The sequence below is a fragment of the Lepisma saccharinum genome, chromosome 29 (assembly GCF_977018435.1).
Source record: "Lepisma saccharinum chromosome 29, izLepSacc3.1, whole genome shotgun sequence".
Taxonomy (NCBI): Eukaryota; Metazoa; Arthropoda; class Insecta; order Zygentoma; family Lepismatidae; genus Lepisma; species Lepisma saccharinum.
The window spans coordinates 19,286,510-19,312,115 of NC_139257.1; the positions used below are offsets into that span (position 1 = coordinate 19,286,510).

Consider the following 25,606-nt stretch of genomic DNA (forward strand, 5'->3'; position numbering starts at 1 on the left):
GGGAAAGCAGCAGCCTCAGGCGATTGAACCGACGACGCCCATTGGCTAAGATTTCTTTTGGAGCATTCGATTTACTCATTTCCTACTCCATTTATTCTTTACATTCTCATCTGTAAGGTATATGCTATATATAGACGTATTCTCAGAAATCTCATCTTTGCATTGATGTACGATGCACATCAAAATTTTGTTTCGTAACTGCTGTCACAATAATTAAAGCTACCCCTTCCGAAGGAAAATAGCATTGAAATGAATAGGAAGAAAAGCACGTGTTTATTTGTTTAGACTCAGTCCCAGCGTGTCGTCTGCTGTAACGTCACACTATTGGACTCCATTAGTACAACAGAAATGGATGCATTTGTCTATATGTAGAGCGACCAACAACAAAGAACCTTCGACTAAAAGTCTTCGCGCATCATCCCCTCCACCCGTTCAACTCGAGCTACAAGGAATAGGGATGGCCAAATCCGGGTATTGGATAATTTTCTATCCTGATTTCATATATAACGATATCGGATATTCTGATATGCAGATATTCGGATTATCTGAAATATCCGAATGTGTGCATTATCCGGCCAATTTTATAGTTTATTCTTATTACGGGCTATCCACATATTCTTTTGTTAGTAATTTTCAGATTTAACACAGCTTATATACCTACTGCAGGGTTTTATTTTTTCCTCACATAAGATTGATCTATTTTCAGTATTTTAAGACTAAGCACGCAGAAATACGTATAAACACATGCACATCATTTCTCATTATATTCTAGGACTTTCTGAAACGATCCTGTCATTAAATTCCGTTTATACTATGTTTTGCCTTTCTTTTATTACTGTGCAATTTGCAATGTCCTCACTTACTGACCATCAATGCAAACCCAGGATCTAGAAACCTGAAATTTTAAGGTCTTCCTCCAATGACGTAAGCACACACTCAGAAGGGGCTTTCCGAAATTCAACCCCAAGGGGGCGTTAAACATTTATTTTTATCTTCTAAGTTTAAATCTTAAATCCCTGGCCCGGGGAACATAAAAATACTTGTACAACGAAAGAACTCAAAAGAAGATGCTGTGTGTATTACATATCTTCGGAGGAGGTGGGGGGCGTGGCCATTATGTGAAATGTCAAATATTGTCCTATTTCAGTTTTCCGAAAATATAGTAACCTTACACGAGGGCCTTTTGTATTAATTAAACAGTATTTTGACGGGAGTATCATTTAGAAACATGCTCCCGAAAGCGAATTTGCCAGCAGGCTGATAAGGTTGCGAACGAAGCCAGACTCCGGGAAAATAAGCCTAATCCCATTAAGATGTTTTTGAACGTCCTCGCATTGAAGCTGCACCGAGTATGAAAAGGAAGACATGTTTTCGAAACGGTTACCGCATCCAAGGGAGGGGGGAGGGGCAAGGGGCGTGCCTTCAACTAAGACGTCATTATCGGAAGTTCAATGTTGTTTTCGTACTCTGGAGTTCCAGGGCCCCCGAAAACCCGTCAAAAACATGACCCGGATCCCCGGAACGAAAACAACCTCCTCGCCGGAGTGAAAGGCAAAAATGAAATTGATGAAGACCAAAACGGTTTTGTCAGATGGATTCTCACAGAAACGCAAAAAGAAGAAAAGTGACGTCACGCGGCCTTATAAAGGTTTCATAACGCTCTCCTCTCCCGCGCCACTCCTAGACCGTGTTGTCCTTTTTAACATAACAATAACCCAAATCCAAAGGATTACATAACCCCTCTCCCCCCTTGTCTCCCCATTCCGTCAGCTAAAATGGAAGAAACTCCTCTTGGCTCCACCCCCATCCATTAGAAGAGGTGGCAAAACATGTCAGCGAAGTAGAAAAACAGCCTTGAATGCGAAAAATTTGACGGTTGAAATGTCCCCATTGTTTTGCAAATTTTGTACATTAAACAATCTGCAATGCGTCACCACTTTAATTTTATGCCTTACCACAAGGACTTTTCGTCCCCTTAATATTAAAATTCTTAAACTTTTTTTTTTTTATAGAAATGTATATTTGGTTGTAGCTTTGCTGCTATGCACCAGTTACTAGTGTTGCCCACGAGACGAGACGAGACTTTGGTCTGTCCCGTCCCGTCTCGTGAAAATGCTGTCTCGTCTCGTGTCTCGTCTCGAAAATATTCGTTTGTCCCGTCTCGTGTCCAGTCTCGAAGGGTTCTGTCCCGTCTCGTCTCGTCCCGTCTCGTTTTGTCTCGTCTCGTCTCGTAAAAGTGATCCGGAATATCATGCCAACAAAAGTCAAAAGAAGCAGAAACACAAAATATTTTTCCGGAAAGTGGGATAAAGCTCCAAATATTTTACCCATTGCGTGGTGAAAATAAATAAGGTTCGTTAATAATGAGGACATTAATATTAAAAATGCAGTTTGTTGGTTACTAATTGCTAGGTATCTTATAAAATCTACCTTGTGGTTTTTCTGGCTTCCATACAAGAGTGCTTTTTTTTCATTACTGCTATACCTTTTTGAAGTTTTAAAATGTTTTCCACTAGACCTTCTTTCTTTCTGAATGTCGAACTTCCGTGCACTATGAAAATCTACATTTCTTCTTTAAATTCTAAGCTCGGCACTCGGGAGCAACAAAAAAGTTTTTAAATGTGTAGTACGAACACAAAAGACTATTTAAAATTTCAATACTTAGTATATTACATTTATTGTTCTTAACATTGTTAAACATCTTCTATGACATAAGTTTCAGAAAGTGTTTCTTTGTGATATTGTGCTGTTTTTTATGCTCAGCTTATGACGCACATACTTCTTTGTTTTCCCTTTAGCCTCTAAGTCCGGTACCACCACCGCTTGATCTAATTTAACCTTCGGCAAACACGCATCTAGAAATATATGTCGGGGGAGGGTGTCCGAGCCAAGTGTTTCAGAAAAAATGATAATAATAACATTAACGACAACAATTAAGCAAATGTGTAAATTAATACATTAATATAATTCATGGGTCTATTCATTTGAATATGTAAATTAATCAATTCTATTATTATTATTACATGAAATGTTACAAAGATTGTAGAAGAATAGTAATATAACAGCACGAATATTAGCTAATATCTAGCTTACGTGTAGTTAAGATCGCCAAAATTTGCATAAAACAGCGGTCCTGGCAAGAAGTTTAATGTCAAATAAGGTGATGAATTGAATATTTGCTGAATAACAAAAAAGGATGTTACATCCAGTTGACGAAAAATAAAGTTCCTGATTAATATTTTATGCTCATTATTATAAGTAGTAGTGTACATAAATCTTCATTGATACTGTCATTCAAAGCCGTATGATCGCAATAAAATCCTTGTTCGGCAGGAATAAGTAACCCTCGATTATGCTAAACAAATATATATTTTTTGTTGAGCTAGAGCAAGGCCCCAGGAGGATGCAAGAAGCCGTTCCTGCAAAAGTGTATGTTGTACGAAGCGAAGAAATGTGACAAAACCACCACGTATGGAAGGCAAACCTGCATATATTTTATATCGCACATTTACAGAGCCGTGTCTCCTGAAGTTATAAAAATCCCAACTTCAATGATTCTTTTAGACATGCTATAGTTGAAAAAAATATGTTTAGATGCACCAAAAGTGCATCATTATCAGATTATGCATATAACGTGTTATTGGAATCAACATATTTGTGTAAATTGGGTGCCTCTCCGATTACGTAGTAATAACGTCGAGGTCTTGTAATCAAGGGTCCCCGCGTTCGATACCCAATGGAGGCACAAAGTGGATCGGTTCGCGATTTAGCCTATTTGTGAATCAAGTGGACTTAAATAAACAATATCAACCTTAAGAATATTAGAATCCACTAATTCACCCGCATCTAAGTCAAATTTCACATATCCCTTTCATCCTCGTTCATCGACTTCCTGCAAATACTCTTGTGCATGTATGTTGCATCCCACTAGGTGCCAGAAATGTGAAGTTATTCTTTCCCTGTACTGCGTTATTTCTTTTCATAACAGTAAGGCTAAATTCTCGTTTTACCTGAACTTTTAAAAAATGTGCAAAATACATCTTTATCTTTAAACAACCACCCTTTCTCTTGTATGTGTAAAATAATCCCACTCTGTCTCAGAAAACCTCTTCCTACGATCAAATGAAGGAAACAACTCTCAAGTCTCAACAATTATAATTTTTTGCTTAAATTTGCTATAATTTATAGAAACAGGAGCACATATCACGTCCTTTGGTGCAACACTGTCAACAGCTAATGTTACTTTCCTCATCCTAATAAATTTACTTCCAACCAGTGACGGTGCCAGGGAAATGTGACGGGGGGACGGAAGGGGTCAACAAAATATTGTAAGGGGGCAGTCACATTAAAACGCCGGAAAACACTACACACACACACACACACACACATATATATATATATATATATATATATATATATTATAAGTATTATTATATATGTATATATATACATATATAATAATACTTGTAATAATTATTATTATTATTATTATTATTATTATTATTATTATATTCATGTATGGTGTTTTGTGTTTGTCTTTTATTTAGAGTGGACGTTTACTGCCTTAATTTACTTCTTGATTACGAGTTTATCTCCACATGATTCGTTTTAATAAAGACATTAATTCTTTTTTATTGGTAAGTTGTGTTGTCTCTTGTGGCCTATTTCAGTATTGGAAGACATTCATAATTTTATAATTCATCGTCTTTCTTGAGATGAAACTACTGATATAAATATTTAAGTTATAAGATAATAATATAAATGACGAAAAAATGCTTCGAAGAGTTTACTTTTCTTGCAAAATAAACGTGACGTTGGAAGAAATGAATCTTCTTGAGTATTAGAAACAATGTGAGGCACTTCTCCTGTGGGAGAATTCTGCTCTATGTGCTTTGGAGAACACATTGCCCACCTTTGGTACGTCCAGGACTTGACATTTCTTCTCAATGACAAGAACAGCCAAATGAGGCAGTTTGCATCCAGCATCCTGTTTCGAGCAAGCCTTTTCAAAGATTTTAAGGACAACCATCTTCGTAATGCTGAAGAGTTTTGGGCAAAATTTGTGTTTCACCTTTCAGGGAAACGTTATCACAGGATAAAAAAAATCAGACAAAGGTTACAGTTATCTCATAATTTAAGAAATATTCTGACCCTGGCATTACTTACTCTTACTCTATCACTCCAACGCATGTCTGTGCTACACAATTACAGGCACCTATGGAGTTCGTGGGAAGTTGTTCTTCGATTTTGATATGTACGAGAAAGAGCGAACCTGCATCCAATGATTGAAGAGTGGCAAATCCTAATAAGTGTTCTTTTACCTGCCCGCGATATGTTTTGAATCGAATTTTAAGTGTAATTTGCATTTTAAGGTTCACGTTCAATACATTTCCAAATAATATCCCCTCATTAACTTCAAGAGTATCGAAGAAATTCACTTTGTTAAGGTTTCCTCAGACTCATCATCTCGAAATTCAAGTCCCTGAATAGTAAGAAACCGCGATGAATCCACAACAACTGACATGTAGTGACGGGTTTTCTTCGATCACCTTTGGTACTGGGTTCGATACCCAGTGGAGGCACTTTAAACTATTAGTCCAATCCCGATTGGCTTTTCTGTGCATAAAGTGGACTTCAAACGCCAAATCAACCAACCAAATCTTGAATCAACTTTCAATGTCTTTTAATAATTAGCGTTGTCACTAACGACCACGATTAGAATAATTTGCGCGTACTACAGATCATGTCTTGTGGTCCTGAAAATATTCGTGATGTTTTAAAACCATCCACATTCACACTTTTCCCCAGTTCTTAAGGCTCGGTAAAACTTAGGTTAATCTCGGCTATTACAGGACATAAATGAATGAGAAATCACCTATGACCGGGTCGGCGCTCGAATCTTGAACGAAAGTCACATGCACATAGCTCTATATATATACTAAACAAATTAATATTTGTTAATCAAGTTGGTATTATAAGTAGGAAAGTGATATCATGGAGAATACACCACTTTAAAAAGGTGAAAATCGTTATACTCTTATAAATGAACTCTCTTATTATTCGATATTTAATTAACTTCAGTTGGAGGGCCGGGGGGAGGCGAAGTGTCTGACATGGGGCGCCCCCCTGCCTCCTCTGGCGTCGTCACTGCTTCCAACCCTCTAATAACTTCGCTGCCGATAGCCTCACCTTCGAAATGGAAGCTTGTGTGTAGGCGAATAATACAAAGAACTTGTGTTCACTGTCCCTCTTCCATTCAAAGTCTGCCGTTTTCCTTTTCAGCTTTCCCTGCAAAACTTCCTGTCAGCAAGCAAACCAAATTACAGAATTTTTATTGCCCCTCCCTTGCATCAACGTTCATTCCTACTTTAGGCCTGGATTTATGGCACGTACCCGCTACTGCAGGTCAACCTCGTCCTATGTTTGGTGTTTGCCCCTGAAGCAACGGTGTCCATTGTTCAAAGCGAAACCTCTGTCAGTGGGGAACGGCGAAAAATAGCCTCGGAATACATCCTGGTCGTAAACAAGCTCCAGCCACCCTGACATTGGTGTCAGCTTCCCTCTGAAGTTCGATAAAACTACTTTGTGAAATGTGTTTAGTAACGAGTGAAAATGTAGACAGTAGATACTACATGTATTATGCTCATAAACTTGAAGGCTAAATTTACAGAATAAAAAGAACAGCTACAACATTCCTTCATCTGATTTACAGAAAGGCTAATCGGGACTGGACCCACAGTTTAAAGTGGGATTCAAATCACTATGTTCCTTCACCGGGTATCGAACCCGGCACACCTTGATTACAAGGTGACGATGCTACCACTGTACCATCGGGGAGTCCCCACAGAACAAAGTTTCCTTCTACGACGACTATACAGAACTTAGTGCATTCCTTCATTTGAAATCTATTCTATATCAGGCTCAGTATTTCGTTATTACAATCCAAGGAATAGTATTCTCCTTAAATAAGAAATACATAAATTAAAAAAAAAAAAACATTGGAAATAATCTTCAAACGGACGTAAAAATATCGAATCCAACCACCTGTAGAATATCTGAGGAAAACAACAAGAATTTTCTCAACAAAGACATATCCGAAATTTCCATAACATTCTAATAATTTCGCAACCCGTGCAAATAATCATGTGTTAAAATCTTGTCGTGGTTCCCTGTAAACACTAAAATCACCAAAGTACTTATTTCCATATTTCCCGTATATTTTCTCCTCCTCTTTAGCTCTCAGCTGTTCGGAGTGGAATAATGCAAGATTATTTGTTCCTAATTATCTCCTTCTCTTAGTCTTGCTAATATCTTGGACTCCTTAATAACTTTCCCAACAACTCCTTATCAATTTGTACTGCCATGTTTCCTACAATGCTTTTCCTACTTCCTAATAACATTCACTTCTGTACACCCTTTGATGTAAAAATTAAATAATAATAATAAACCCTATCCGTCGGTCCGTTTATCTTTCCAACCTATAGAGCTGAGACTATTTTTACAAGATAAACCTCGGACGCAGACACTCCACGATCTTTTGGCCCCTCCTTCCACCTTCTCTACCTGCCCTTTTATTTGATGTTATTCAGAATTGTATTAGTATCTGGAGTACTATCGTTACATAAAGTTATCAACCTGGAATAAATTGAAAAACAAAAATGGGGAGTAATTATGTGTTTCGAAAGAGTATTGAAAATAAGTTTAAGTGTTCATTCATTCCTCTCTCTAGAATAGTCTTCTTTTGACTTAATACACGTTTATCAACGTTTCTAATTGAAATACTTTATTCCAAGCAAACAAATATTTGCAACTGATTAAATATTTTGCTTTTATTTTTTCGAGACATTCGAGACGAGACGAGACTTTTCAAAAGCCGTCCCGTCCCGTCTCGTGTCTCGTCTCGAAAACGAGACGAGAAAGGCATTCCGTCTCGTCCCGTCTCGAATTTCAAAAGGCTTGTCCCGTCTCGTGTCTCGTCTCGTTTTCGAGACGAGACACGAGACGAGACGGGACATGTCCCGTCCCGTGAGCAACACTACCAGTTACATTTGTTTTACATTTCATAATTTTATAATATAATATTTTCTCTCACAATATAGTTGGTAAGTACATATATTATTTTCTTAGTCGGGTTCCTCAAAAGTGTTGACAAGGCGTATGCGCCATTATATCCTGTTTCTTTTAGATCTCTTAAGAAATAATCACGGGTAGTTGCATTAAGACGACATTCAAATATAATATGATCAGGTGTTCCTTCAGTTGCACCACGCTGGCAGATTGGGGATTGCAAATCTTCCTAGTGCACAAGTCTTTAGGGGATAGGGTGTAATTTAGCCGACATCTAAGAAGGCTTGTTAAATAATTTTTTGAAAGGATAATGTCTTGATACCAAGCTTCTTTAGGTATAAGTGGTTGAATTGAATAGTATTTTTTCCCATTGGTCTTCCCTGTAGTCGCCGATCGCTTCGGATTAATTTTTCTGCAAAAGAACTAGAGTCGTATGCTAAAACAGAATTGTTCAAAAGTTGGCAGAAACAATGATCTAAAAACTAAACACGTGAATTGCAGTAAAAAAGTTTACAATAATCAATAACTTTATTGGACTTACATCTTTGCATCTAGCTGTTTATGTCCAACATACATTTTGAAATCGGAGACTCAACACATTTATACAAATACAAAGTTTCGTCTTTCATCACACTTAACAGGCATTGGCTTACGACGAATGACATCAAGTGGACAGTCAATAGGCAGTAATATTAAGTATGTACATACTATTAATTTACACAAAAAACTGATTTGTTGCATTAACAAACCACGTTTGTTTAACCGTAAACAAATTGTAGCTTTTAGTAAAGTTGATAATTCTGACAAAAAATAATTTGGTTCTGATGAAGAATCCTTTGTTTATAAGTTCAAACCTATTTTCTCTGTACTTGAAGTATTAAAATAGTGCGATGTAGGAAAACAATTGAAAACTTAAAGATTCACTCTTCTTAAAATTTCGTCATTTTTTTTTTTATTTAATACATCAGTATTTTTAAATATCTCATTTATTTGTGATTATTTTCTACTTACAATTCAGACAATAATTGAACCCTACACTGGTCGTATTACAACAGCTATTGTTTTAATTTATTTATTTGCCTTTTTACTTTTTGTGATGGCCGCGGTGGCTCAGGCGGTAACGCGTCTGACTACCATGCTCAAGGTCCCGGGTTCGATCCCTGGCCGGTTCAAATCCGGGAACTTTTCTAACGTTGGAAGCGGCCCCGGCGCCCACCCAGCGTCGAATGACATGGGTACCTGGGGGAAACCCTGGGGGGTAAAGGCGGTCAGGGGCGTGATGCTGATCACATCACCCCCACTCATGACCGGATGAAGAAAGTGTGGGGCGTTACCCCCACACCCCCTATACGCCTTCATGGCGTGGTGCTAAGCACAGGGGAGCACGTTACCTTTTTTACCTTTTTACTACAAGATATCTGTAACCTTACTTTGCTCCTCACGAGATTATAGCTAGATCTTCTCCAGACTGAAAACGTACAGAAATAGTCGATAACCATTTCTTCTACTCATACCAAACTTTCATAGGATTATAGTTTCTTTATAAGATTATGACTGATACCCTACCGTGTTATTATTAAGATATATCGCTTATAAAGGGTGTTCCGTATAGGACGCCGAATTTGAATCGAGTGCTATTGTTTTGTTTCTAGGTTGGCAGCCCTGTTCTTACCAATGTTGGTGTCTGTTGTCATGCCGATTAATGTAGCCACAATTGTTTTGACTCGTCTAATGAGACCCTTGCCTTACTGGGGTCTTAGGGGGCTAAAAGTGCCTCCCGATGGCGCAGTGGTAGCGTCGTTGCCTTGTAATCAAGGGGTCTCGGGTTCGATACCCGGTGGAGGCACATAGTGGTTCGGATTCCACTTTAAACTGCAGGTCCAGTCCCGATTAGCCTTACTGTGCATAAAGTGGACTAAACACTAAATCAACCTTGCCTTACTACATGAAAAATTCCCGCAACGAGTGATCTCTTTACACGGTGACCAGGAATGGCCGGCAAGGTCATGTGATCTTACACCCTGTGATTTCTTCTTATGGGGGTTTGTGAAATCACAGGTGTACGCCAACAAACCACGAACATTTTTGGAACTGAAGGCGGAAGTCATACAGGTGATTGGATACATCGGGACAGACATCTGCCTGACAATGTCTTTCATATGTAAATGGGAAATGTTACCAGTGGCGTAGCATGGACATTTCGGGTGGGAACGCCAAGTCCGAAGGAAGGGTCGGCTCTTTCTTGCTTAATAATTTACTTATGGAATTAGTCGCCACAGGTATTGTTTATTTGCCTGAAGTCGGCTTGGTTTTCAATAAAACATCATCCATGCAGGTTTTAGCTAGAAAATTAGATGCCTCACTATGCCACAAATGTTTTGAACTCTGGTGTTTTATACCTTTCTGCATGACGGAAGTCATTAAAAACCTACCTGAATCACAAGCGCCTCTGCACAACAGTAGACGTCATTTTTGTGAATGATCCAACCACTGATTGATTTGGTTTATTTTGCTTCGCTTTTCTACCACTTTTGGTTAATCGAATACACACGAATACGAGTGATGATATTGAAGAAGGGACACTCACAAAGAACACCCGTGCTCACGCCGGGATTCGAACCAGGGACCTCTGTCGTCTTGGCGCACTGTGAAAAACACTCTGACACGGAGGTGGGTGGATGATCCTAATACCGTACACTCTACTGACGTAACAGTGCCGATTAGTAATTCAGACCACTGTTTATTACATCTAGAGAATGTTGATAAACATTTTAAAATAATTTTGTCCAGAGACCATTCGATGTTAAGAGTTTTCAAATGAATGCTAAACATTTCCATTGACACAATATTAAGCAGTTAGATAATAACGAAAAAATAATAATAATAAAAAAATAATAGTTTTGCGGGTTAAGTGGTAAAGCAGCCACAGGCTGAATTTCTACCACGAGGACTTCACCAACTTATTTGACAAAACCTGTATTCATCTTTTTAGTTTTTAATGCACATCGCTGTTCGTGCGATAAATTATACAATGGAGTGGCCATTAAGAAGTGGTATATTTGAGTTTGGTAAAGTTACGTCAGTCAATATTGCGTATTGTAGCATCACATAGCACGAGTAGCATGAGCGCGTAGAACCGGGTAGGAATTCTACCGCTGTCGTCTGCTTCAGAAGGCAGGAAGGGTCACATGAACCAATCACGGTAGACCTCTGCTACGTACGCTGGCGTACGCGAGAGCATTTACGCGCGTGCTGTAGAGATCCAAGCTTTCCCTCCAGAAAGACAGCAAGGAATATAGAGTCCTTTACGCCGAACCTGCTCGGCGTCCGACCAGTATAGGCATTGGAAAAAAATGCTAGAACGAGTGTTGTTAGTGGAGCGTTGCAAGCGGATCGCGAAAAATAGCTATTATAATGACATGAAGGTCAAACAAGTTTTACTTTATATTTACAGCATTTAAGCATTTTTTAAATTTTAAATCTGGGAACGCAGGGCGTACTATAACGCTACGCTACAGGATGTTACTGCTTACATTATGTGAAATATAACTATTTTCATGATATTTTCTCTATTTATATTTAATTTTCTAATCCGGCGTCCTATAAGGAACACCCTTTATATAGCTCGTTGCTCATACCACATATTACGAAACTCTAACCATTTACTAGAAGGACACCCTATGCACTTCTCGTATGTGATAAGGAGCGCTGGACTTGAGATCCGAATAACTAATATGACAGTACGGAAGTTTAGTTTCATATTAAGTTCCCACGATAGGTAAGTAATTTTAATCAACAAACTACAGCATGTGGTTCTTTGCCGAGCCGTGAGCGGGAATTCCAGCAACGAAAGAAGGAAGTATTGTTTTTCACCTTGGGAGGACACACACCACGCAGCAAACATATGTCAATTCATGCAGGATCACGCTGCACCTCACAAAGCATTTATTAATATGCCTGATCCTTGGTCAAGTGTATAGGAAGGTGACGAGATGATGGAAGCGACAAACAAGAGACTACGTGTGCGGAATACGTTCGAGACGCGAGCTCCCTGCTTTTGCAAAAAGGTGCTGCCTGTTCTTGAACGCCGATTTCAAGGTCAAAAGCTTCTGAATATTTAACAGCCGCGATGACTCACACATGCACACACATTTTCATCTAACAACTGCATCCGCCTCTTTCGCAAGCTACCCCATCTGGCGGAGACACGGAAAGATTCTGCTTTTGTGCTTGTCACAGGCTAATCACGCATGCTGGCAGTGAAAATAGATCGAAGAAGAAGAAACTGTACGAGAGTTGCACCCGAAAGAACTAGTTTTTAAGGAAACGTTGGAAAGATTACGGGATGAGATAGCGAATCTGTATATTTCTCCCTCGCTAAAAACCCGCCGATATTTTTTCAGTAGTCTATGTAAATCCAAAAACTGCGAATATCCACGATAATTGTTGACGATACGAGGAATCCAAAAATAATAATGCGAAATAGTACCACGCGTCTCTATATAATAATATTGAGTTTTGTTTTTTAACCCACTTTATTCACAGCACACAGGCTAATCGAGATTGCACCTACAGTGCACAGTGGCACCCGAACCACTATGTGCCTCCATCGTGTAACGAACCAGAGACCTCTTGATTACAAGGGAACGACGTTATCACTACGGCATTCGGGAGGCCACTACATATGATAACACATGCAAGATAGCGGACAGGAATACATGTTGAAAGACTGAAAATTTGGTGCCTACATATTTTTCTAAACATAGAATCCAGCTGAAGGATTACAAATAGTGCCTAATATTAATTAACGTATTATATTTTGAACGGAACTTATATGTAATTTATTAGTGAAATTTAGTTTTCATCCTACATGAATTGCAATTTTCTTTATTAATTGTGTCAAAATTCATTGTTCCACACTCAAATATAACCGAACCTGTTATCACATTTATAAGACACATTGGTTGTAACTCAAGACATCGGTTTCTCAACCAGACTCATACCTTTACCCATTTTAAGAATGCAGCTGGTGTAAACCAAAGCACGTGGCTTAGACACACTGTGTATTCATTAATTATTAATTCAGTTCGTCCATAAATATGTTGATAATGTATAAGGTAAGGAACCACAATTGCAATGCGTACTGAGAAGTTAAAGGAATTATATCCCCCCCCCCCCCCACACACTTTAGGAAATTCTAATACACGCCACTGATATCAACATACATTTACCTCATGACGTTGAAAAGCTGGAGGTGTAAAATACTCCAAATGGCAGTTCTCTGCAAGTTCTAACTATTATATTTTAGCTATCTTCGTTCCACCACTCGATATCATCGTCAGCCAGTTGCCCGTTCACCACGAGTGATTGACCCACCTGAACGTATCTACCTTGCGCGGGACATATTTCGGTATATCCCTTGCAGAACTATTCTCGTCAGTAGGCAACACGTTATCACCGTTCGCTATACCTCGTTAAATTTCCGACCTTGTTCCGTCGATTACATTTCACAATGCATAATGGCCTTCACAAGATATGGCTTGTTCCGAGATACAGGACAATAACCCTGGCAAGGCAACGCAAGTCACGTGCAAGGGGAGAGAGTTTCTCTGGAACTTTACCAAAGGATTCGCACTCTCCTCTGCTATTTCTGCGATGTTAACGAACACGTTGCGAAAGTGCATCCAGCTCCCCATTTGGACGTCATGTTTCTGTAACACGTCCAGTTTTATATTCTGCACAGGGACAAGTTGGAATACATAGAGGTAGGTCCGTGGTTTCAAAGAAATGACGTCAAACATATGTACTGTCCGACACAGAATACAGATTTTCTTCTCCAAAATATTTATAATTTTCACATTTGGAAAAGCGAAGTAAGTAGATATATTCTAGAGAAACAATCACTGTATTATAATTGTCAATGCCTGTGTAATGAGTAAAAATTAAAAATTAGCGTTGATTAGTTGCTCGGTGATATATGGGGTGATAAAATTTGAAACTTAATTGAGTGGAAATTACTGCTTTCTAAATATGTTATATTATATATATATATATATATACGAAGATCACATTCAATTGTTATATCTACGGTGAAATTTCTGTTAAACAAACCCCCTTTCTCATCCTCCCCCACTCAAGTCTAGTTCGGGGCTTCAAAGTGCAAAATAATACTAAATTAGATAAAGAGGCTTTTCCTCTTTGTTGAGATGCGGTTGTCGTCAGTATTAGATTCACCTTTGTTGTCGGAGCATCGCATTTCGGTTTTTGTAACTTCGAAAGTGAAGATCAAAGTGGTGACAAGACATATCCGGTTTCCTGATATTTTCAAAATTGTTTAAAATTAATCATAACACAAAGCAAATATTAATTAACCTGCATGAAAGAAATTTTCGTATCAGATCATCACTTACCTTTTCTTTGTTACTGCTTCCGCTATCTTTACTTTTCCAGTTTCTCAAAAATTTAGCAACGATCTGCACCTGGAATATAAAGAGAAATCATATAAGATTAAACAGATATGAACACCTACTTCCGTCTATTTTTGACTAAAGGCACGACACTTATCGTTATCACAAATAATATACGTACAAAATACATTTTTAAACAACTCCGTTGAAACTCACTGTTTTGTTGTTCAAAGACAGGAAAAAGAAACTCTCAGTTTAAGATTATAATATTTTATTATGTATAGTGGGATTCACAAGTATTGCTCGGCAAATTGTCCACGACTATTTTCATTGATTTTTTCTCTTGTATCTTAGGTGTTTTTAAGATATGTATTTTTATATATGCTGGCACAGAGGCTGTTAGCAGCTTGTTTGGTGTTTTGTTTTCATTATTTAAGCTCTCTTTATGTAAAACAAAGTGAGTGAATATGGTGATGGACAATTTGCTTGTTATTACTTACGGATTCCACTGTACACAAATGAGTTGTCAAAGATGTGGCGCTATATTCTTTACGAATCCACAAGAAGCACTGAGGAAAAACAGAAAAGTAAATGAAAAAGAAAAAAAAATATCAAATAGTCATTATTGTATGTTTATGTGTGTGCGTGTACAGTTAAAACGAAATTAGAATAACAATAATACGTTCGTCATCCATGTTAGGGTTACACACCTTGTCATTTTGCAACTTCTTCGTGTTGACAAATTTCGAAGGATTGGCCAACTGATACTACTGTCTGTGGGTGAAATGTATCTTTCAAATCTAATCAAGTTATACTCGAATACGTACAGGCACTGCCATACTGTAGAAGCGTGTTCATTGGCCAATGTGTTTCCCATTCACACCATCGACAAGTCTATCTTACTTCGAGTCTAGTACGAAATAAAGTTTCTACATTTCTCTCACACTGCTAGTTGACACGTGTATTAATTAAATAAACCAGGAACGTCAGCGGTTAGCTTCAAATACTCAACACCGCATTTCTTTGCGAGTGCAATTAATTGTCCAATAGCCGAAACCGGATTCCTTGTTGGAAATTTAAAATGTAGTCAGTCGATTGTGGAAAAAGAATGAATATAATTGATTAGCCTGAACACAGTCGCATACAATGTGTTTATATTACAATTCAGATGAATAAAAATAAGGTTAATTATATCCCTGTCTACGGCGTTGAACGTATCCAGAAAACGCGACATAAGAACGGTACACGTATATTTAATGTAGTGGTACGTACAGTCTTGGACAGTTCTGCGTTGTAACGACCCTATTGAAAAAGCACTCAAGCAAGCCATCCATGTCTGACCACCAAGCGCCTTGTGACTAGACAACCCAAACAACATTGTAATTCTACGGATTGTATACCAGTCACGGGTATACATTTCTGTAAATTGAGCAGTGATGCCAATGAGAAATACGAGATGAAGATTGTCGGAAGTAATGTTTCGTGTTCTCGACATGGAATAATAGTCGGTCCAAGTTACGTTCCTTTATTTAATGTTGTTTGGTAAGAAACCTGACGGACTGGGTTTATATTTTCACTCCTTGCATTACACTAAGTTCTATATTTAACAGTTATATTAATGCTTTGAACGAAAATAATACCTAGAACAACATCCAACACACGTTCACACCACTCTTGTCACACACATGCACGTGAAAACGCACACACAAAGCTAAGTTTTAACTTCCAAGTGAATGTCCAAATGACAGTAAACGGAGAAGCATGATGTGCGAAACATGTGATATTTCACAGAAAGAATGCGTCTATTTTTGACATACGTGGTTTCTATTAATAGAGAATGAGACAATTATCAGAAATTAAGATGCATTTGCTTTTTCATGTGCTGAGGAAGGAAACAGACTGACTGGAAAAAAGTAAATGTAGTGCTATTGATAGTGTGTTGGTTAGCGTGCAGAACTTTCATCAGCGAGGCCTGGGTTCGATCCCCACCATGGGCAAACTTTTTTTATTATTCGCTTGCAGTGAACAAATTTATTATATTGTTTTCTAGGCATCTTAACGAAAGGATACACATCAAATTTAATATTTTAATCTGTCCTTTCATTCTTATGTATAATAGGTTCTCTATCACAAGGGATATAGAGATTCTCTATCTTGACGAAGGATATTTTCTCAATAGTTCCGTAGCTACGATTCTCCAGTCCTTTCCACCCACTTATTTATTTACTTTCTTCATATCTACTCACGAAATACCATGAATCTAACGAAAACACACAGATATAGTTAGAACAAGAAACACACCTCGCATCGAAGGTTCCAGGTTTGAGTTCTGGATTTATTGCGAGGGTGGATTATTCCTGTGTATCTATTTATCATCTTCGTCTAAAAAACATTTCTCACTATTCCCGTGATTAACTTAGGGAGAGACCAAAGCTACTCAAATAACAAAAGTACAGAAAACGCAAGACACACCTGGCTACGCATGTTACACCTTGGGAATTAGCAATCTGAAAATAAACTTTCGTTTTGGTGGACTACTTTCAAAACCGTTTCGTGTTGTCTCGTTTGGAGTATTGGCTAGCGTGTCGGACTTGCGTGCGGGCAACCTGAGTTCGAGCCCAGCAGAAGGTATCTATTTTTTTTTGTCAAATTTCATCCAACCTTATTTATAAAATTCAGATTTCTTTAAAACCTTTTGAATTACATGCCACTTCGTATGTTAGTAATCTGAAAGCAGTAAAGATGAAAAGTAATACGATTTTTTTATTATTTCCAGAAAATGACAATGAAACCATTAATAACTGTTTTTGCAATGTGATATTGATATCATATATTAAAATACTAAAAATGGAGAATTTCGCTTAAACCAACTTATAAATAATCATATCCTGATGTAAGATGCACGATCAGAAAGTCTGAATGTTGCATTCAAAACTGCAGAGGACTGACTAACTAACTAACTCTCTAGGCTTTTTAAACCCGAAGGTTCATGGCTGCAGCAACACAGGCTTTCCATCTGTCCCTATCCTGAGCAATATATATTTATATATATATATATAATCTTTTCCATCCTCTTCGTCTTGGCCTTCCTACAGGTCTCTTACCATCAGGTGCCCAACAAGAATCCTATAAACTCCTCATTCCTCTCCCATTCGTGCCACATAGCCTGCCCACCTAAGTCTTCTTCATTCCATTATTCTAATATTTAATAATATCTGGACATGAATACAAATTATGTAACCTTCTCCACTCACCTGTCTCTTCATCCCTTTTACGTCCAAAGATTTTCCTAAGGATCTTATTTTCAAATACTCTCAATTTATGTTCCTCTTTCAATGTAAGGGACCAAGTTTCACACCCATATAATACTACAGGCAAAATTACTGTTTTGTATATTTTAACTTTTAGTTTCTTAGATATTAAACGAGAAGACAAAAGTTTATGAAGAAAAAAGTAAAATGCATTTCCTGAATTAAGCCTACTTTTTATTTCCTCTTTAATATAATTTTCACTTGTTAACATTACTCCTAAGTATTTGAATTTGGAGACTGGTTCAAACGAGTTGTTATCAATAATTAGATTTTGATTATTATCTAACACTTGGTTTCCGCTTGTGAGCATATATTTAGTTTTCTCTTTGTTAAGTTACAAACCTATCTCTTTAGCAGTTTTGAAAAATATTTTAGCATTATTCTTACTTGTATTTATATCATCCCTTAATAAGTCTACATCATCTGCATATGCTAACAACTGAGTCACACAATTTAATTTAGTTCTTCGTCCTTTTACCTTCCTAACAGCATATTTTAAGGCAAAATTAAAGAGCAATGGAGATAATGCATCTCCTTGTTTTAATCCATCATGAATTGTAAATTTGTCAGACATTAATACCCACACGAATTTTAATTCCTGTTTCACTGGTGCATACTTTTATCATACTAACAAGCTTCTTAGGTATTCCAAACTCGACTAATATATTATATAATTTATCTCTTTTGACCGAATCATATGCTTTTTTAAATCAATGAATAGCTGATGGACATTTTGATTATATTCCCACTTTTTCTCAAGTGTCTATCTGATGTGAAAAAATTGATCTGTAGTTGATCTGTCACGTTTAATGTAATTACATAAACTGCACTTACTACACAAATCTGCAGAGAACAATGCATTATTTTTTAACAGTTTATAATGCATGACGTATGAATAGTGAAATTATTTTTTTACTATAGTAGGAATTTAGTTATTAATATAAATAAACAAGAGAGAAGAATTAGTGATTAAATAAAATTGTAAACTAAAATAAAATATCTAAGGTTCTCAGGAAAAAGCACACAAGTCACAAACTGCGAATATCTGTTGATTCCATCTAAGAAGGAGAGGCTACGGTTTGGGATGGGACTTTGTATAGTGGTAGGGTACCCTGTAATTTTTTTTTTTATTAATGAATTAAAGGAATACACCTACTCGTCAGTATCCCCAGTTCTTCTCATTTTTCTCAGTTGTCATACATGTCAATTTTCTCTATGTTCTCTTTATTCTCATTGGGACAAACACAAACATCCATGCCCGAAAAGAGTATTGATAATATCGCACGTTAGCCAGCAATTTCCGAGGAAAAGTTTGATACCCGGTTTATACGCGAGTGGTTGGGTTCCCACTTTAAACTAGAGGTCCAATCCGGTATAAGCTTTCTTACTGTGCATAAAGTGGACTTAAAAGAAGAAAAAATCCGAGGAAAAGCGCTTGAAGGTTTCACTGCTTTCCAAGTGCCTTGATGAGGAGATGCTATAGTAGCGAATAAGTATCACGTCCCGAAGGTTATGGGTTCGATTCCCGTTCTACTGCCCAATTTTATTTTAATAACTCGAGCAACAAATGTTTGCATTTTATTTAATAATAAATAACCCATAGCTCTACAGCCCGTGAGGGCCTTGGCTTACCTACCGACTGCTGGTCTCCCTCCCACACTGTTCCGCCGTCACCTGTTATAGCGTGGAGGTCTCAGACCAGTGTTGGGGTGACGGGTGATCAGCCCGACGAACCCCCAGCCGTTGTTGTAGGTCTTCTCGACCGGGTTACGCTCACTCACTCGGAGCTTCACAATTTCCTCACGATGGTGGGTTGCCACCGGCCCTATACGTAGGCCGAATAAATTCCGACCAGAGCCGGATTCGAACCTACGCCGTCCCGCAGCGAACGATCTCAAGACGAGTGAACGCCTTAACCCGCTCGATTACGGAGGAGGACCTATTCGCAAGTAATTATCGTAAAAGTTTGGAAAACAAAATTCAATTCGAAATTCAACAATTCGCACAGCAAATAAAATAAGAATGTGTGTAATAAATAAAATGAAATAATTAGTTGCTTGAGTTAAGAAAAAAATTGGAGGCAATCAAATGGAATCGAACCAAGTACCTTCTGCGTGTCAAACTAACACGCTACCACCACGCCACCGGGCCTTCGTCTCGTGAGTACCGCTTGCTAAGTTTCCAAACATTGAAGCGCTCTTTTCTCCGGAGTGACTGACTAATGTAATTGTTGTTGTGTGTCAAGGAGATATGTTTACTGCAACATTTGAGCACACAATCAAAACATACAGAAAAAAATGTTTTTTCTGCACATCATTACTTTTCTCAGAGTTCAAAAAATATCCAGAATCCAAACTCACTGCCAGTTACTCAGTTATGCAAAATGTGCCTGGACTACACGCATGCGCTTTATCAAGGATGCGAAGGAACCTCGCAAATTTACAGAATGTTCTCTGGGGTGCTGTCGGTTGGCCGCGGAGTCACGTGGTGTCTGGTTATCAGTCGAACATGACCTTGTGCAGCACACTGAAGCGAGCGAAGGTATTTCATGTGATTTGTAAGCTGGAACAGACTTTACACGCGTTACAATCGACAGAGGTTTGTCTTCAGCTTATTCTTTAGGGACAGGCAAACCACACTAGGCATACAGAGTATAATGTAATATGGGAGGCATTTATTTCTCAGTCTCCTCACACTGACAATTTTATTACCCTTTTTGGAGTTAGTTGGCCGTAGAAACGGATCTTATTATTGAAGTCGTATCTCGTATGATGGCTTGGTTCAGTATGCTGATCAGGTTTTCTGACAAAAGCAGGACAGGTTACCCAAGAAAAATCTGCTTCCTTCCTCATCCTGTATAAAGCATAAGAGCACATAGCACAAATATGTAAGAGAAATATTTGTTAATTTGGTAACTTGTTTGCAATTGAATTTCTATCATTAACAGCTGCAAAGAAACAAAGGCTTTCCTTTTTAAAGATTATAATAATAATAACCCATAGCTCTACAGCCCGTGAGGGCCTTGGCTTACCTACCGACTGCTGGTCTTCCTCCCACACTGTTCCTCCGTCACCAAAGATTACCATAAATAATTTGTATTTGATTAGGAAACTAAGAATGACTTCAGTATTCTCATGCAGTACACAATAGATTCTAAACACTCTCTAAAACATACTACTGCTCGTTGCAACACATTATTTCTACAATCGAGACACAAAATTAAGGGCATGCTCAAGTAAAATTACGTATATTTCTGTAATTATCAAGTGCTTTACGGGCTCAACGTCAAGTTTGGATTTGTCGGTTATCCAAATATTATTAATTTTGAAAATACTCTTTCAGTTGGTGGAATGTGCCTGAAATTGAATGACATATTAAATCGTGAACGTATTTTGTTTCTTTAATTAAAACTTTTAGTTTACAAATTAGTTCATCAAACCAACCTGTGTTCTTCTCCCTTGTTTATTTATAGTAATATCTAAAATCCCATTGAAGCATAGAAAAACTTTTCGCTGTTCATAAGCCAGTCATGGTTCTCTGCAGTTTTCAATGCAACATTCAGGCTTTCTGATCGTCATCTTACGCTTCACATCAGTAGTATTTATAAGTTGGTTTAATAGAAATTCTCCATTTTTAATCTTTCAATATATAATATCAATATCACATTGCAAAAACAGTTATTAATGGTTTCAATGTCATTTGCTGGGAAAGAAAATCGTATTACTTTGGATTCCAACATGCAAACGCAAGTATCAAAGTATTTACTTTAGGCAGCACTCACGATTTTGAAACGTGGAAAGGTAATCATTTTCCGGGGAACGTTAAGTTGGTGTGTTGACATAATGTAGCTATTGCCATATTAGCACTGACAACTATGATCTCAGTTATAACGTGGCTGCATGCTTTTCGCTAATAAATAACTGTGTCTTTTAACTTATACACAAATACATCGTCGCTTCGGAACAAGAAATGTTCATCTTTGCTGCTTTCAGATTACTAACATACGAAGTGGCATGTAATTCAAAAGGTTTTAAAGAAATCTGAATTTTATAAATAAGGTTGGATGAAATTTGACAAAAAAAAATAGATACCTTCTGCTGGGCTCGAACTCAGGTTGCCCGCACGCAAGTCTGACACGCTAGCCAATACTCCAAACGAGACAACACGAAACGGTTTTGAAAGTAGTCCACCAAAACGAAAGTTTATTTTCAGATTGCTAATTCCCAAGGTGTAACATGCGTAGCCAGGTGTGTCTTGCGTTTTCTGTACTTTTGTTATTTGAGTAGCTTTGGTCTCTCCCTAAGTTAATCACGGGAATAGTGAGAAATGTTTTTTAGACGAAGATGATAAATAGATACACAGGAATAATCCACCCTCGCAATAAATCCAGAACTCAAACCTGGAACCTTCGATGCGAGGTGTGTTTCTTGTTCTAACTATATCTGTGTGTTTTCGTTAGATTCATGGTATTTCGTGAGTAGATATGAAGAAAGTAAATAAATAAGTGGGTGGAAAGGACTGGAGAATCGTAGCTACGGAACTATTGAGAAAATATCCTTCGTCAAGATAGAGAATCTCTATATCCCTTGTGATAGAGAACCTATTATACATAAGAATGAAAGGACAGATTAAAATATTAAATTTGATGTGTATCCTTTCGTTAAGATGCCTAGAAAACAATATAATAAATTTGTTCACTGCAAGCGAATAATAAAAAAAGTTTGCCCATGGTGGGGATCGAACCCAGGCCTCGCTGATGAAAGTTCTGCACGCTAACCAACACACTATCAATAGCACTACATTTACTTTTTTCCAGTCAGTCTGTTTCCTTCCTCAGCACATGAAAAAGCAAATGCATCTTAATTTCTGATAATTGTCTCATTCTCTATTAATAGAAACCACGTATGTCAAAAATAGACGCATTCTTTCTGTGAAATATCACATGTTTCGCACATCATGCTTCTCCGTTTACTGTCATTTGGACATTCACTTGGAAGTTAAAACTTAGCTTTGTGTGTGCGTTTTCACGTGCATGTGTGTGACAAGAGTGGTGTGAACGTGTGTTGGATGTTGTTCTAGGTATTATTTTCGTTCAAAGCATTAATATAACTGTTAAATATAGAACTTAGTGTAATGCAAGGAGTGAAAATATAAACCCAGTCCGTCAGGTTTCTTACCAAACAACATTAAATAAAGGAACGTAACTTGGACCGACTATTATTCCATGTCGAGAACACGAAACATTACTTCCGACAATCTTCATCTCGTATTTCTCATTGGCATCACTGCTCAATTTACAGAAATGTATACCCGTGACTGGTATACAATCCGTAGAATTACAATGTTGTTTGGGTTGTCTAGTCACAAGGCGCTTGGTGGTCAGACATGGATGGCTTGCTTGAGTGCTTTTTCAATAGGGTCGTTACAACGCAGAACTGTCCAAGACTGTACAACGCCAATGTAAACTTTAATGCAATGTAATCTTGAAGTTAAAGTACAAGCAAATTACGTGCATACATATAAGACGCAAAATGCGAAAGCTTCTTTAACAAATCCTAGTGTATACAAGCAGTGGCGGCGATTGGGGGGATTGGGCAGTTGCCCCCACACCATGCTAAACCTTATCTACCAAGGGAAAGAAAACTGTCCTTGCCTCCCGCCACCTTCCTACAGTTTTGGCACCTTGCCCCCCGGTTTTGGAACCAAATCGCCGCCACTGTATACAGTGACTCAACTCACCACAGGCCTCTCATGGCAACGTGTACAACAAGCATCTGACGCCCCTAGGCTTAAATTTCATTGCAATTACATAACATTAAAAAAAAGAATTACAAATGGGCTAACGTGCATCTGATGGACGCATGATTGCTTGGCTATATAAGATCTGTGAACTAGATGAGAAAAATCTCACAGCTACAACAAAATACGGTGGGGGAATGTGTAATGGTGTGGGACTGTAAGAGTACCAATCATGTTGGTAATTTGTAATTCATTGATGGTACAATGGACCACACACGTTACATCAACATTTTGAAGGCGCACCTATCCAACTCAGTGAAGATTATCGGGCTTACTGGTGGCTACATGTTCGCCCTGGACAATGCTTTCAGCCCTCAACACCGAGCTCTGGTTATTGTACAACTCCCCACGCTGGTTGCAAACAGCTCCCCAATCGCAAGACATTAATCCTATCGAGAATGTATGGCATATTTTCCAAGAAAGAATCCAAGGACACCACATTTTCAACAAAAACGACATCAAGCGCGTTTTGTTTGACGAATGGGGGTAGATTACCCGACAAACAACAGATACCTTGGTGAAATCAGTCCCACAACGGTTGCAGGAAATCATCAAGAGGAAAGGGGGTACAAGCAGGTATTAAGGATGTCACACACACCGAATATTGTATGCCGCAAGTATTACAGTTGAATACCTTTTCAGCTCCAATTACGCACCTTGTCTTTTGTTTTTCTGTACTGATTCTGTCATTTACTAAATGTGTTCCTTTTCTGTGTAGTTTGTACCTCAATAGTATGCACTAAACTTCTGTGCACATGTTCTTCCAGCTTCGATCCTTTTCTGCTTGTTTTACACGTTTCCATGGGAGGCCTGTGGTGAGTTGAATACTTTTTTTTAATCACTGTACGAGCTATCAACACACCGCCGCAAATTCCTGTACAGTTGGAAACAACAACTATAATGAACGACGGAAACCAGCAGGGTATATTGACTTAAAGAGCCCTTGCTTGTAAGCTGGACGATATCTGATTGAACGAAAACAATGTTCTTACTTCCACTTCACTTTCACAAAACCCGGAGCTGATAAGACGCTTCCAGCCCCTGAAGATACCATATCCCTTTTCACGGTGACCTGGCTTCAGTTACACCATCTGGAAAAAATTGAGCAACTGAACGGAGTTCCGCAGCGCCACGCGGCGATGGTTTCGGTTGGTAAACAACTAAATCAGTTCTTCTCGCAAAGGAAGGCGATGCAAAATGTACACGACGAGGGCACGAACCAGCAGTCTCTCTCTTGACCTACATCATACAAGGGTATACAAGAAAATGAAAATGCCTCCTTAGATTAGCCAATAAGATCAGTAGTAGGCTACGGTGTTTCATGTAACTGAACACACGATAGTCCTTATTCCATAGCAATTTAATAGCAATTATATGCTAACGATGATAATTCTTTACGAATTTACAGTACGTTTCAAAGGGAGGATGACATTTTATCTTCATCACAATTTTTGCATTGGTAATTTGAAAAATAAAGCTACATTATGCAGAACGGTGAACATTGGATTTTACTTTTATCAATATTATTTACATATTTTCTAATGTCATATAACATTTGAAATGTTCTTCAACGTTCTGAACGAATAACAGAGGACTATTCACTCGAAAAACTAAATATATAGCCTACTCTTACAATGCACTTTGTTAAATGTTGTAAGTGGACTATACTTGACTAATCCTGTGACATCACGAAAGCTGGTGTGAGGCCCGTATATAAGTATCTCGGAGGCCCCGAGCTACCCGCCAGCTAGAAACTCGACGTCAACCCCTTGAAACTGGCTTTCACGGAGTTGCTTTTATTGGATTAGTCAACGTAAAGATTTGGCTAACTTCCCTTCACGTCAATTAACTAGCGTCATAAGTCGCTGACATTTCAACATCTTGCGTTTGCCATTTCTGTTTTCGTCACTAGCCAATTCTGAGTCTGCAAGGGCGCATTTCAAATCCTTTCCAGAGTTTAATACGCAAAGTGACTTTATCAACAGCTTTGTCACGTTTTAAACAAAAGAGTTTAACATGATT

General features: G+C 38.1%; 1 protein-coding gene across 1 annotated transcript in view; it reads right to left on the reverse strand.

Moving 5' to 3' along the window:
* The window catches only part of LOC145981605 (growth factor receptor-bound protein 10-like), a 272,875-nt gene that overhangs the window by 57,783 nt on the left and 189,486 nt on the right, over positions 1–25,606 (reverse strand). Inside the window, exon 7 of the mRNA XM_083114966.1 lies at positions 14,478–14,546. Coding sequence (XP_082971092.1) covers positions 14,478–14,546 — 69 coding nt within the window. The remainder of the gene's footprint in view (positions 1–14,477; positions 14,547–25,606) is intronic.